Raw genomic sequence first — 14,339 nt, 5'->3', positions numbered from 1 at the left:
AAAAAAATCATGGAATGAGGAATAGACAAAGTCTTAACCCGACCAGGAACTAGCAGCGCAGAGGCTTGTGACATACTGTAATTATTTTTCGAAGAACAATTAATGCTCCTCAGCATCTGACACGAGCACTTAATTATTTTGATAACGACCAAAGCAGCCATCTCTCTTTCTCTCTCAGCCGAGGTACTTCACCAACAATGGCCATGATAAGACGCTACAGGTCACAGCGAAGGCTAGACAATACGTCTCAGTGAAATGAAGGGTCTGCTTGATATCAGAGCGCATTCCTTTTAACACACAGTGGCTCTATTCATAACAAACAGGATCCAGCTGCTTCAGTCTCTTCTCATTTACCTCTCGTAACCTACGCGCGTGCGGTGCTGCTCTGCTACAGGGCATCTCTCAGTTCACACAATGCTAATATCACAAACAGGGTTACAGGGAACATGCAGCCTGTAACCCAAGCTGTCGGTCGAACATGCCGTCCTATCCGTCACTTTCCAGCGATACAGCCTTCCTTCCCACCTACGCCGCACTGTTGGCAGTCTATTTCATCCCGGTCCCAGGTGGGCCTTTAAGAGTCAAATGTCAGAGGCCGGGCTCCAGCCAGACACGTAATGAATATGAAATGATTCAGAGGGGCTGTGGGAAAGAGATGATAGTGGCATCCAGACAGACCAAGCTCCTTTGTCACTAAGTGGGACCAGATTGAGCCAGGCAAGGCCCGGATGTCAAGAGAGAGAACCAAAGAGGAGGAGATACAAAATATTGGACATCTAAAGTTATTTTAGATAGTAGCTTTCATAAATCAAGACGTACAGAAAGGGCTTGTCTTCCTCCAAACTTTCCCTGTGTGCACCCTGGAGGCATGTAAAAGACACCAACAACAGGTATTATGAAAGGCAAATAAGGACTCTTAACCGCAATGAGATCATCTGAAACACTGAGACATCTCTTCGGAGCTGGCCTGCTAGCGTGATGATTAAAAGCACGATTGTAGCCTATGGGACTTTGTGTTCGTGCAAGTAAGAAAAGGAAGCTCTATGCACACACAAAAAAAAAAAAACGACTTTGAGCCGGGGCAGAGCGTTTTCTCCTGCTCCTTAGTTAACAACACTGACTGAGCAGCAGCAACACAATTCTATTTTTTGCCCAGACAGCCGAAAGAACTGCCAGGCTCGTGTATTTTTAGCATACTAACCTCTACCCTATTTTCTCGGCTGTCCCACTCTCTAAATAAGAGGGCATTTGTGGCGTGTGTGTCTGTGTGTGAGTCAACTACTAGAGGTGTGCACAGTTGTCATCCATGTGATGTTAACACAGATCCCCAGAGGGAGACTAGGGATGAATTTGTTGGTGGAAGTCTCAGCCCTGTGCTTTGGCCTAGAGCTTGTGGCCTGAGAGAGAGAGAGAGAGAGAGAGAGAGGAGAGAGAGAGGGAAGAAGAGAGAGAGAGAGAAAGAAAGAGAGAGAGAGAGAGAGAGAGAGAGAGAGAGAGAGAGAGAGAGAGAGAGAGAGAGAGAGAGAGAGAGAGAGAGGCTGACTGCACAGGAGAGGCAGAAGCAGGCAGTGGTCCTCCACAACTGATGAAACAAGGCAACATTCCATGTAATCACTCTATATACAGCAGATTTTGGTAAATGGGGTTTGGAGGGCCGGAAATCTTGAAAAATATGAGTAAAAATTAGGGCAGGCGAGCATTAAAGATTAATCGTGACACAGACTGCCATCCGATGAATGCCACCATGGAGATGGGAAACAGAGAGGGAGAGAGAGATAAAGTGGGAGAAAGAAAAGAGACACTTTGGGAATGAAAATGCCTTGCAGATGAATTCTGGGGTGATGAATGTCCCTGGTTCAATACCCAGATGAATTTATGTGTGTTCCATTATGAGAGGGTCGGGGATGAAACATGGAGATAGGGCGGAGAGATGGGGAAGAGGAGAGGTGGACAGAGAGAGAGAGAGCCCTCTCTCAATGTGGTGGTGAGCTAGCCATGCAGAGCCCATTGCGAACAAACCATCTATAGAGATAAGTAAAGAAGTGATTACAACAGGCCCAGCTCAATTTCTGACAGTCGACGCTTGACTGCCCCCGTAGAGCCGAATTGATTTAAATGAAGAAGCTATGAATATTTTAGAGGGACGAACCCCCCTTTAACCTGAACTGTTTCGATCTCCCTCCCACCCCTGTGTATGTGTCTCTGTGTGTATAACAGGACAGAAACAGGTGAAACTGTAATTATTGATGTTGAGATTACGGCCCTATGTCACGATATCTGCAATCAGCTGCCTTCTTTAATTCCTGAAGAATCAATGACACTGCCTGGATCTTTTCAGTCTGCCTGGCTTTGTTCATCAAAGTGGGCTTTGCAGTGTACACAAACCCTTGTTTGGGGGTTTAAGGTTAAACCAAACTGGTGTACAGTGCTCTCTGACTGACGCCTCCGGGCTGATTCTCTCTACAAACAAGCCGGGGCCCGTCGGTGGGTTTGAGCGTGTGTTCACAAAAAAACTGCCCAGACAAAAATATGTTAAATTTTCTGACATGCTCAATTTGAAGTGAAACTGCAATATGCCACTATCAGGAGAAAATAAAAAGTTTGCTAGTCACCTACAGCATTGTTTGTGTGTGTCCTCAAGCCAGGTGCTCTGCCAACGTTCAAGGTGACGGACCACACCCACTCAATACACCTTCAAAACATTACTGAAACAACAAGCACTATAACCAAAACATGCGTCTCTGTTGATCCTGGTAACATCGTGCCACGGAGAACATCCCAATCTAAGGGCATCTCTATTTAGTACACGATGAATCAAATTAAAAACAGGCAGCAACAGCTTTGAAGGTTGGTGGCAAGTTGACGTTATGGGCAGCGAGGAATAGCAGGTTGTGAAATGCTGCCCTGCGGCCTTTCTCGGGAGAGCGGCGGCAGCAGTGTTGAACTCCCTTCACCCTTTTGCCATTACAAACATACCACGATGACAAAATGTGTTATTGATGTTCACCTGAAGGTGAAAGCAGGCGTGTTTCTGTGGACATACTGATATCTCTCTCTCTCTGTGGCATTTAAGCTACTAAATCACCGTCGCCACTGGCTGAAAGGGGTTAGGCAGATGTGGCGCAATAAGGAGACTGTGTGATGCCTCCCCTCCCTGGAAGAACAGGGGTTCCTTGCCTCAATGCCATCTATCCATCCTGCCACCTCGATCGAGTTGGAGATCAACAAAGCCCCAGGAGGAAAGGTCCATTCTCTCATTATAATGTCCATTAAAGCCCTGAGGTCCAAGGCTGTTTAAGAGCATGCAGAGAGTATTACACTTGGCCTTAAGGACAAACACTGCAGCTCAGGAATATTAAAGCCTGGGATTCACATTACTCACAGTAATTTTACTAATATTGTAAGCAACGTTGCCAAGAAAGTCTGAGTGGATTGATCAAGAAAGAAAAAAAGATGACCTTTTCCCCGGCTGATTACAACAGCAACCTCCAACCGATGTCAGAAACTGCCAGTTGTGTTTGGGGACAGGAGGACGAGCATCTCTCTGTCTACGCTCTGCTGTTCATGTTTTTCTCAATTCCCAGCTAACACTTGCCAAATAAAAAACTGCATATATAAATAAAGGACGAGAGGAATTGATATTCATCGTTCTTTCGCAAGGCCAACGCCAATTTGCTGGCCCGCACATAGTCCAAACACATTACCCACAGTTTTCCATGTTGCTGCGCTGCCTTGATGCTGCAGCCTCTCAGGAAGCCAAAAGAGAAACCACATGGGTTTATGATTTAACAGCAGAGCTCAAACTTTTTTTTTTGCCGTTTTCTCTTTTTAAAAAGTCCACTCTAACCAACCTCCCCGTTCATCAATGCTCAAAATTGTTTCTGCTCTTACAGTCCGTTGCACTGAAAAACAATAAAATACCATCTGTTTTTTCTTGGGCCTTGCCTCCTGCTAGGCAAAAGGACTTCCGCACTTAAATACCACATGAGTCAGATTAAGCTGCCAGTCACTTGCCCGTCAGACACAGCGTCCATGTGCAACAGCCCGCTTGGCAGGCCCTGCCTTCAGAAGGCAAACTAGCTTTAAGCTCGCCCTTCTCTCTGCCTTGTCTACTCTCTATGAAAATCCCCGCTGACCGTTTTTTTTTGTCGTACTGTGGACAGCCCGCAAGAAAAAAAAAACAAGGAGCGAGAAGCCCGTGGGCTGGTGAGCATTTGAGCCCACCATGCAATCCCTCTTTCTCTCATACCCCCCGTTTTTTTTGTGTGTGACAGTCATGTGAACAAGGCCATGCACATTCTTTCAAGCATGATCCCATAATCGCTGGAAGGATTCTGACAGGCACACGGTGAAAAAAAATCAAGTGCATTTACTCTGCGAGACCGGAGCCGTTTCACCATAAAGATTCAGCATTATTGCTCTGAACATAATGTTATAAGCCTGCTGTGAATGGACAAACCTGTGCTGACAGCTTCTGGATGGAAACAGTCAAGCAGCTAAAGTGGCAGCATAATTAAAGAACTAATAACATCAGGGATGAGGCGTCCATATGATCTGGATTTGTGCCCAGCCACTTAATGGGTCCAGGAGGCCATTTACTTCAGCGAAGATGTCACTGAGTGCATTCTTAGAGCCAGAGAGCTCGTCTGTAAAGCCCGTAATGAATAGTTAGACCCAATTTGGAGAGGTTGAAAAAACAGAGGACCAAAAAGGGAAAGCACTGAGGGGGTAAAACATTTTTTTTTTAACTCCCGCAGCAATCGGTCTCCAAACCCACGTGCAGAGGATAACATACCATGAAACTAGTGTCTGTGAAGTTGGTAGTTTAAAGTCCAAAAGAGAAGCCAGCAGATGTTTTTTCTGGGATTGTCTCGTGCTTTTGAGCCTGACTGCTTTGGATTCTTGCTGCCGAACGGGAGGTAAAAAAGAAATTGTGCTGTGTAGTGTCCGTTTTGTTTTCTATCCCTATGATCCAATAAGCCTCTGAACCCCGTGATGACACTAACATCCCCCCCCCCCTCCCCCGAGTTGTGCACTCAATTTTTTATTACATTCAAGCAGTAAGGCAAAGACCAGCTATGCTACCCCCCACCCACCCACCCACCCACACACAAACACACACACACACACACACACTGCCCCTGCAATTCCTTCGTTGAGCAACACAATGTGGAGTCGAGTAAAGGGATCAGAGGTCTTTTCCTGGGCCAAACCCCCACCGTCTCCCTCAGACGAGCTCACATGGTTTGAATCAATGCTGCCACAAGAGCTCTTTGGTGGGTCAGTTCAATAAATACTATATAAATACCATAAAGCTAGATAGGGTAGATTTTTAGATATCTGCTTTGAAACATGTATGTGTCTTGTCCTTTTAGTCAAGAGGAATCTCTGTTCTCATGTGACTTGGAAAAACAAGCAGTGGAAAAAAAAAGACTAAAGTGCAAACCTAACCCGTTTTGGAGTGGTTTTGTTGTTGCTGCCAAAAGATTAAAAAAAAGATCCTGGTGAAATTTCCCTTTGTCGTGTGTTTCTATAGTCTTGAGACGAGGAGGAAATTGGCCCTTAAGAGCCTGTGGAGATTCCTGCTTTTTACACTCCTTCAGCTGTGAAAGACAACAGAGCCATCTCTTCTATGAAGGCCTGCTGGAGCTTTGTGCAGTGCAGCTCCTTTGAGCTATAGAATGGGAACGCCGCTGTGATACTTTGTTGTCGCCATAAAACTCTCTCTTATTGCAGCAGATACCGTATCAATAAACTGCCCATGACTGGTGGTGGTTACTCAACCCAAGGAAAAAAAAAACTACACACACACACACACACACACACAGAATCACTTATCCAAACTAAAGTCTTACTGAAATTTGAAATTTTAAAAGCATCATCAGACACTGATGTACTATTTTTAGACGTGACACAAAGGCCTGTATGGCACATAAGCCTAAAAATAATAATTTCTGGTCGTAGTATTTACGACATTAGAATTTAAATCTATATTCTAATATTCTAATGTGTATGTTCTGTCAAGATATTATGTGATTTAAATATTTAAGTGTATAATTCAATTCTTAGAGCACACTGTGTTGTGATTGTTCCCCCCAGGCTGCCTACTAAATATAGACCAGTGGTTTAAAACACACTGAATTAGTGAAAGGTCTGATGGGCACATGGAATTGACAGGACGGTGCAGTTAAGGCCGTGCTGCTCAGGAACTTTGGCCTGTGTGTGTGTGTGTGTGTGTGTGTGTGTGTGTGGGTGTGGGTGTGTGTGTGTGTGTGTGTGTGTGTGTGTGTGCAGTTACTAGTTTTTCAGATTACCAGAGAACCCGAGGGATAACACTGGCAGGAAAGTTTGATCTGATTAACGTTGGCGCGGCTTGCACAACCGTGTATTTGTATTAATTGCATGTTTCAGGAACGCAACAGCTTTGCATAACGTGGCCTGGATCAGAGCGCCGCAATCTCACCGCCGATTCTCAGAAAATATCCCCAGCCGATGGGCATACAGAGGCAGGGGAGAGAGAGAGAGAGAGAGTTAGAGAGAGAGAGAGAGAGACGAAAGTGGGTCAAGTATATTTAAAGCAGTTATGAAGCTTAGTGACGGCGATAACATGCAACGCTGTTTGCCACATATTATCCGGTTTGAATAATTGAGATAAAACAGGATGGTGACAGGAATCAAGACTTTATAATAGCGATTATAGTCGTGTGGTAAAAATGTAATAACAAAATGGAAAGCGCGTCATTTAGACTATCCGTAAACACACACAAAGGCATGAACATTTAGAGGCTTTAACTTCCCCAATTAGTGGTCTGAAGTTGAGGAGGCAGGAAAAGGCACCTACAGTGATTGGAGCCGTTCCAGTGCTGGTTTCTGATGGACGTGCTGTAGGGATGGGGCGCTCCGGGCACCAGTCCTTTCTCTGGGATCAAGCATCCTCTGCTCTGGTTGTAGTAATCCATCATTAAAAACGGGTTCGGGCTGGGATTCAGACCCACAACGTCCACACTCTCATACATCATACGAAGCAGGGGATTATTATCAAATACAACTATTGTCGCGCACGCAGAAAAACACGAGCCTTGTCGGGTTGGTTTTTTTAATTTTTTTTTAGCTCGCCACCAGGAGAGGTAGAGACGGATGGGGGCAAAACGGTTGGAACTGCATTCAAATCAAAAGGGAAAGTGGTAAATCCAAGCACAGCGGGAAAAATTGAACATTTGGCATCTTCTTCCAGTGTTGATCGAAACCCCAAAAAAACCGAGGAGCGAGTCAGTCTGAAATAGCCTAATCGGCTGCGCTCAATTTAAACACATAATTTAGAAGAACTGTCTGCATGGTGGCCAACGCAGGAACACGCCTGGGAATATGCACCCAATAATAAAGCCGACTAGATAGGTCCTTTTTGGCCTCGCTCAAAAAAAAGAGCAATATTTAAGGCTGTATCCACACCATGGAGAGAATAAAAAATCCCAGAAAAGAGAACACAAATATCCCAAGTCCGTGGCGACAACACAGGGAATTACCAACGGGACGAAAAGCGCAGATATCAGAGAGGAAATTCCATCTAGTTGCAGTTTGTCCTTTTGGGTTACGGTCGGTTGTCCCGTTTGCGTGTGTGGGAGGACTCCTGTCAGCCCCGTCAGTGAACCGGTCTCCCTCCGTGCGCTACAACAACCGGCGGCTTCTCTCGGTCAGACCCCGCTCTCCGGTCTCCAGGGTCGCATGAAGCACGCAGCGCCGCCGCGTTAGTGTTCGCAGAGAGACGCCTAAATCATTCCCACACCAAACCGTGCGGCTATCATGTTCTGCAAAAAATGTGACAAGGCACAGCAGCTGAGGGCTTTGGCTCCACCTCCACTAGGTTCTTTTTCTTTTTTTCTTCCCCTCCCCTTCCTACCCTCAGCTCTCTTTTCATGCGTTGCTCCTCCTACGTTTAACCCGTTCAGCGACGTCACCACGGATCTCCCTCACTCTCCCCGGGCCCTGTATGGGACTGTGAGAGGAGGAGCAACCCCCCCCCCCCTCCCCCTCCCCCTGCAACTCAAATTTAGGTGCGGGGGCTTTAAATCGAATGTATTTGTTTGAGGACATATTACGTTTATAGCTCAATAATGAGTCTTTCATATCTTTGCACGGAATTCAGGGATTTAATGAAGTCCAAGGTTTTTCCTGGAGTCCCTCTATGTTCTCACTCTTAATTTGGGCTCCTCCTTCCAACTTATTTCACCCTTTCCGCTCTCATCAGGGTCCCCCCCCCCCCCCCCCCCCCCCAGCCCCCGATTTTTTTTCTCCCCCAGCCCTGTCTCCCTAATTTGCCTAATGCTATGCAGCTGAACTTTTCCTGAACCCAGGGAAGTAGGCAGCCTCACCTCCTGGTGACCCACTGGCTGACTCGGATTCGCCTTTCTGGCTCGCTCTCATCCCACATTATTCAAGGTTTCCCACCTTGTACACTCAATGTAACACCATTACACTTTTCCTCGAGGGCTGCCCAGAGAGGCGCCTCAGTTCACCCAGTACACATAAAGCAGCAGAAGTAGCAAAGTCACCCAGTCATGGTTACTGACACTGAACTTTTCTCATTGTAGCTGCAGTTGGAATGAAGTCCAAAAGGAAGTTGGTTTGCTTCAGACTTGCACCACCTCCCTGATAAAATGTTACTGCACCTTTATTCTGCAACATTCCATGCAACATTGTTTCAACTTGTTATGCACAAATGCAGCTGTGTTGTCCACACCGACTTGAGTCCATGCCAAAGCCATCGAAGCAGAACTCTGAAGGCATATTTCCTTTTTCAAAGTCAGGAGATACAAGCAAATATCGATGCTGAAAGAATATAGTGGCAATTAGAGTCCATCGGACACATCCAAACGTTTTACACATCACCAGTGTCGTGTTGTGGCGTTGACAGGGAAATGGAGGTTTTCAAAAACACGGACCTGTGATTGTCATGTGATCTGGCATACAGCTGCCAGCTCAAGTTGCCTGTGCGTGGTCATTGGTAGAGATAAAGGCCAAGCACCCACTAGATGTTATTTTGTTGGACGACATCTCACTTTTTTAAATATATGATATAGAATTTGAAATAGAAATCAAAAGAAAGACCACATATGAAAATATTGAGCATGTTTGATCCTTCATCGGGACGTCCCAGACAAGGCTAAAAACATGGAGGGACACTTTTTTGCATATTATAATAAAATATATCATGTTTCATTTGATATTCTTTTCCACTGCCGCACTATACTATATATTATTACAATTACATTGCACTTTTTACTACATCTTATATCTCATACTACACTGTCATATACTATCTATGATGGTGCTGCTTCTATTTGTGTTGTTTTCTTTATCTTTGTAATGTTATTGTAAATGAAGGCTGCCCCTCAATGATCTCTTGAGCGTAAAAAAAACCCTTAAATGTATACTGTACTATGTTAATATGCTATACTCTATAACCACATCATATGCTATATTATTTCTATTTTGCTTTATTAATACAGACAACCATAGATGTCATTACTTGATCACAGTATATATTATTCTGGTGTACACGGTTTACACATTTACTAGACTAGCTGCTATTAATCATACCGTGTCACTTACCTCTGAACCTTTTACTTCTACTTATAGTTGTATATAGGTCTGCATCTTATTTTGTTCATTTGTCTTTTTTAATTGATTTTCACATCTCTATTATCTGTATTTATTTCTGCCTTTGTGCTGCTGCAGCATCCCAATTTCCCCCGTGGGGATCAATAAAGGCATGTTATATTTCTGTGGCTGCAGATTGTGACAACTAGTAAATGACGGCAGAATCCTATGTCCTGTCCCATTGTTTTGGACCAATCAACCTTAAGCACTTTTGTACTGTTTCGCTAACTTTTCTAAATTGACCTAAAATTGATAATGTGGATAGAAAACGTTTGATACATAAATAGCTTTCTCAAATGTATCTGCATCAATGTGGAAATGGCCAAAAACCTGTCTGACTTGTGTTGTAATCTACACCACTGCCTGAACAATAGCTCTCCTCCCCCCACTTTTCCTACACCTGAGCCGCGGGCCACAGCTGGGTCTGACCAACAGGGTTTCTGAGAGGGATTATCTGCATGGAGCCTGGCAGGGGGGCTTGGCCGGCTCCACCCCCACTGACTGTGACACTTATTTAATGCAGGCCCCAGTGTGTTTACCCTGGCTGATAAGAGCCCAGTGTGCAGGCTTGGGCCACGGCGACCCCTAGCCTGCACTGATAGCGCAGTCACACATTCCTTGACAGGATTAGCCCTATGAGTAATGGCTGTCAGAAAATGCTAATTTTCCAGGCTCTGTTTTTGTCTCTCCAAGGGGAGAGTATTCATCCTAGGGTAATACACTGTGATAGCATAGAACAAGCTAAGAGATAACGGATTGTTGATCATTGCTTATTACAGAGGGGGAGAAAAGAATACAAGATTAGACCTGAAAAAGGTCCTTTTCCCACAGCTTTCTTACATGTATATTTAAACCAAAAAGTCACTTTGTCATCCTTAAAAAAAGGCCGAATATATCCAGGAGCCTTGGATAAAATAGATGTGGTATTTTTTTATTGTCACAGGAGAGAACAGAGTACTATTTGGGCGAGACAGTTTGGGACTTTGATGCATTACATCACATAATAAAACTGTTTAGTGACAGGTGGTGTCTAGTCTGTACGTGAGTGTAAGTGATCACTAAAAGAACACACACATTGTGTCTCAGAGGCGAGTATTGATTGCGAGTGTTGTTGTATAACGTCCAAGCAAACCGATGGAGTGTCCCGATTAAAGCACCATCCAGAAGTGGAGGCTTTTGCAGAAATATATAGTTACGTAAGTGCAAAATAACAGAGGAAAACCACGAGCGGTAAACATAGAGTCCTTGATTCTGAGCATTTCTGGAAATGAGAGTCCAGCGGGGAGATGGGGGGCGAGTGGGGAAGAAGGATTTTAAAGAGGGAATTCAAAGAGTTTTATGGGCAAGGGCGGAGAGGAGATTGCTGGCTGGACCTTGAGGGCGTCAAACTATTTTTACTTCCTCCCCCCCCCCCTTTCTTTCTACGGCCAATCTGGGGTGTTAGGAAGCAGTAAAAAGTGCTCTCCTTGCCATTCCTCCCCCAAGGAGATGTGCAGGTCTCTGTCAAGCTGTGGGGCAAAACATGCTGTCTGCTGATCAGGAGTATTATCCCACGGCTGTGATGATCGGCACCGTAATCCCCTCCACTCCCACTCATACCACTGGCATGGTCCCAGCAGCCAAACTTCATACTAGCCACCTGGCTCACATGTCACTTGGGTGCATGTCAGCGTGTGTGTAAATTTGTGAGTGTGTGTGTGCAAAGGTGCATGTTTGCTTTTAAGTCTACCTGAAACTACCATTCCATTCCCTTTACTGTCATTACGGTGTCCGTGTGTGTGTGTGTGTGTGTTTGCACAGCTGGTTTTGTGCAGCCCGTACAGGCATCACCAGCCAAAGCCAACAGCTGTGCTCCCGACAGCGATCCAATGTGTAATGAGGGCCCGACCCTTCGATGTGAGAACAAGCTGCAGTTATCAATGAACAGTGCGCCACTTTCACCTCCTTTCTCTTTCTGTCAATCTACTGTACACACACACACACACAAACACACAGCCTGACCGAAAGTTATACTGTGTGTGTGCGTCTCTGTGTGTATTCTAAAAAAAGACCCTCTTTGGGGCTGCAGGGATTTTGTGAAAGCTACCCCGCCTGTCATTATCCCTTTAATGTCCCTGTGACAGCAGATTGCAGCGTTTATGGTACAGGCCTATATCTGCCCATAAAGCCTTTATTGTTTGGCCCAGCTCTATGGTGGCCGTAACCTGGTTTTCCCATTTTTTATGGGGACCTTCATTATATCACAGGGGGGAGGACAAAGCTGCCCACCATCGGTGTTTACTAAAGTATGGCTTACTCATAAATCCATCATGGCCGGCAGCATTCTGGAAATACCTCAGCAGAGGGAGAGAAAGAGAGAGAGAGGAGGGGGGAGGAGGCGTAGCTTATTGTATAGCTTGTAATCGTCCACACTCTACGGCCTGGAGTTAGAGGGCCCATCTCCGCAATGATCATTGGGTCTATGTTCCTTTGCACAGTCCATCACTCAGAAAATCAAGGGAAAATTGCTGTGGATGTTGTCCTGAAGGGAGGATATCTCAATATCAGTCATCCCGGACTTGGAATGGCCCCCATTAGCTGTCAGAAACAGGGAGATGTTTAGTACATAGGGATGGACACTCCGCTAATTCTATTAAGAAAGACCAGAGCGACAGAGAAGAGAGGAGAAAAAAAGCGACTGAAAAAAAGGCTGAGGAAGCTAAAAGAGTAAAGAGGATATGACTGGGATAAACAAATCAATGAGCCATGGTCAAAAAAATGCAAGTAGTTTGTTTTACAAATCTGATTTCGGCAAGGTATTTCCTTATAATGAAAGGACCAAGATTACTTATTACTTACAAGAGAAGGAACGGAGGTTGCCGGAAGTATAGATTAGTGAGTGACATCTGGACTCAAAAAATGGTATTCAATAATTAGAAATTATGGTACAGAGAAGCAAGCTTTATTAAACCACTTCATTTCCCTTCACTACAAAACCACTTCATGCTTAAAGTCTCAGTCTGGAAAAAGGAGTGTGCCATCTCAGTGATGGTCCAGTTTAAGTTGAATTAGGGTGGTAGGTCAGGGTACTTAAGGATAATCCGCTTTTTGTTTTTTGGTTTAAAATGCAAAAACGTAATTATAGTTTTATACCCTGACCGTGGTAGCTCTCTTTCTTCTTATGTACCTACCTAAATAACTAAAGAGTAAGAAGCAGGCACGGTGTGAGTAGTGCTAAGACCAAGAGCAGAGGTGGAAAAAGTACTAAAATATTGTACTCAAGTATAAGTACCAATACTTTGATAAAATATTACTCAAATACAAGTGAAATTACCTATCTGAAAAAAGGACTCAAGTAAAAGTAATAAGTAGTTCATTTAAAATGTACTTTAGGTCAAAGTTACTTGGTTACATAAAAAAAAAAAAAAAATGGGGCGGCTCTTTCCCATGTAGTGAAAAGAGGTCATGAATCCAAAACTATTTTGTTTTTAATTAGAGAAAAATCTATACAAATATATAAACATTGATACAAATGTATACACATGTAATAACATCATAACACATGACTTAAGACCCTTAGAAATGTACAATGTGCAATTTTAGTTCAGACTATCCCATAGAATGTTTTCAATCAATTGAAAGTGAAAGTACTATGCATTGTTAGTTCTGGGGGCCATCCTTTGTTTCTTCACAAACATAAACAACCGATATGATGCAAATCAAGGCCAAATCACGTGTTTTGACTTCATAAGTGGGTTAGACCCTAATGTTCACAGCCCAGACAAGCAGCTGGCTTCTACACACCTAAGTAGCCCGTATGAGCTAATTAGATGTATGTGAATTAATTTAGCCAGTGCCCTATATACATTGTCCTAAGGAAGGGGTGGGCCATTTATGTTCCCAAGGGGCCACATGAGAAACAGGGACTGTTGTGGAGGGCCGGGACCAATAGGCTAAACTTTCTTTTTCATTCTGCTCAATGTGAAATGTTCTCAAATGTCTCTTTTTTTTGGCTGTTACTGTTTTTGCCGATTTTGTAAGATATCACAAAGCTGGTCTTCACTGCGCCCTCATCCCTAGATTGTTGCTTTTGCAGCTTAACTAGCAAAGCTTCAGATGTCTGTGCCCGCCCTGCATCAGTGTTGTAGTTCTCTGTATGTTTAGTAGTGGCGATTCAAATTATAATCCTTTAAAAGGTCCCATGGCATGAAAATGTCATTTTATGAGTTTTTTTTTTAACATTAATATTATGAGGTCATAAGGGGCAAGATGATCTCCCACTTCTCTGCTTTGCCTGCCCAGAGAATTTGGCCCACCAATGAGAGAGACATTGTTGCTTTCAAACGAGCAATGTGGCAGTTGGTCAAGGCCACACCCCCAGCCTCCACCTTGCCCCCCCCCGTAGCTCATTCACGTCTATGCTAACGTCTCCTGCTCAGTGCGCTGCTCGCCAACATATCCATGGGTCCGACACAATGCAGTTCTTCTTCTACTTCTTTTTAATTGCGACTTGCAATCATAGAAGAAGAAGCTGTATACGCTCGCCCCCCAAAAAAAGAAAGAATGCCCAGATCTGGTGAAGGGCGTGAGAAGTGAGAAGTTCTGTGAGCTTGAAAAAAAGAAAGAAAAAAAGCTGTCTTTTCATCAAAATGCACTTTCAAGCTTTGATTTTGCCCACGCTACTAGATTCAGGCAGTTTCATC

General features: G+C 44.3%; 1 protein-coding gene across 5 annotated transcripts in view; it reads right to left on the bottom strand.

Annotated features, from left to right (window-relative positions):
* Window positions 1–14,339, bottom strand: part of raraa (retinoic acid receptor, alpha a) — a gene marked incomplete at its 3' end in the record, with an annotated part of 146,366 nt that overhangs the window by 30,425 nt on the left and 101,602 nt on the right. Inside the window, 1 exon segment of one of the 5 annotated variants that reach the window (XM_032502162.1) lies at window positions 6,842–7,872. In XM_032502162.1, the coding sequence (XP_032358053.1) occupies window positions 6,842–7,019 (178 nt within the window). In that variant the 5' untranslated portion in view covers window positions 7,020–7,872. 5 annotated transcript variants of the gene reach the window in all.

This window comes from Etheostoma spectabile, chromosome 21 (assembly GCF_008692095.1).
Source record: "Etheostoma spectabile isolate EspeVRDwgs_2016 chromosome 21, UIUC_Espe_1.0, whole genome shotgun sequence".
NCBI lineage: Eukaryota > Metazoa > Chordata > Actinopteri > Perciformes > Percidae > Etheostoma > Etheostoma spectabile.
Note: the sequence above shows the minus strand (reverse complement) of the source record. Positions and strands in the feature narration are given on the sequence as shown.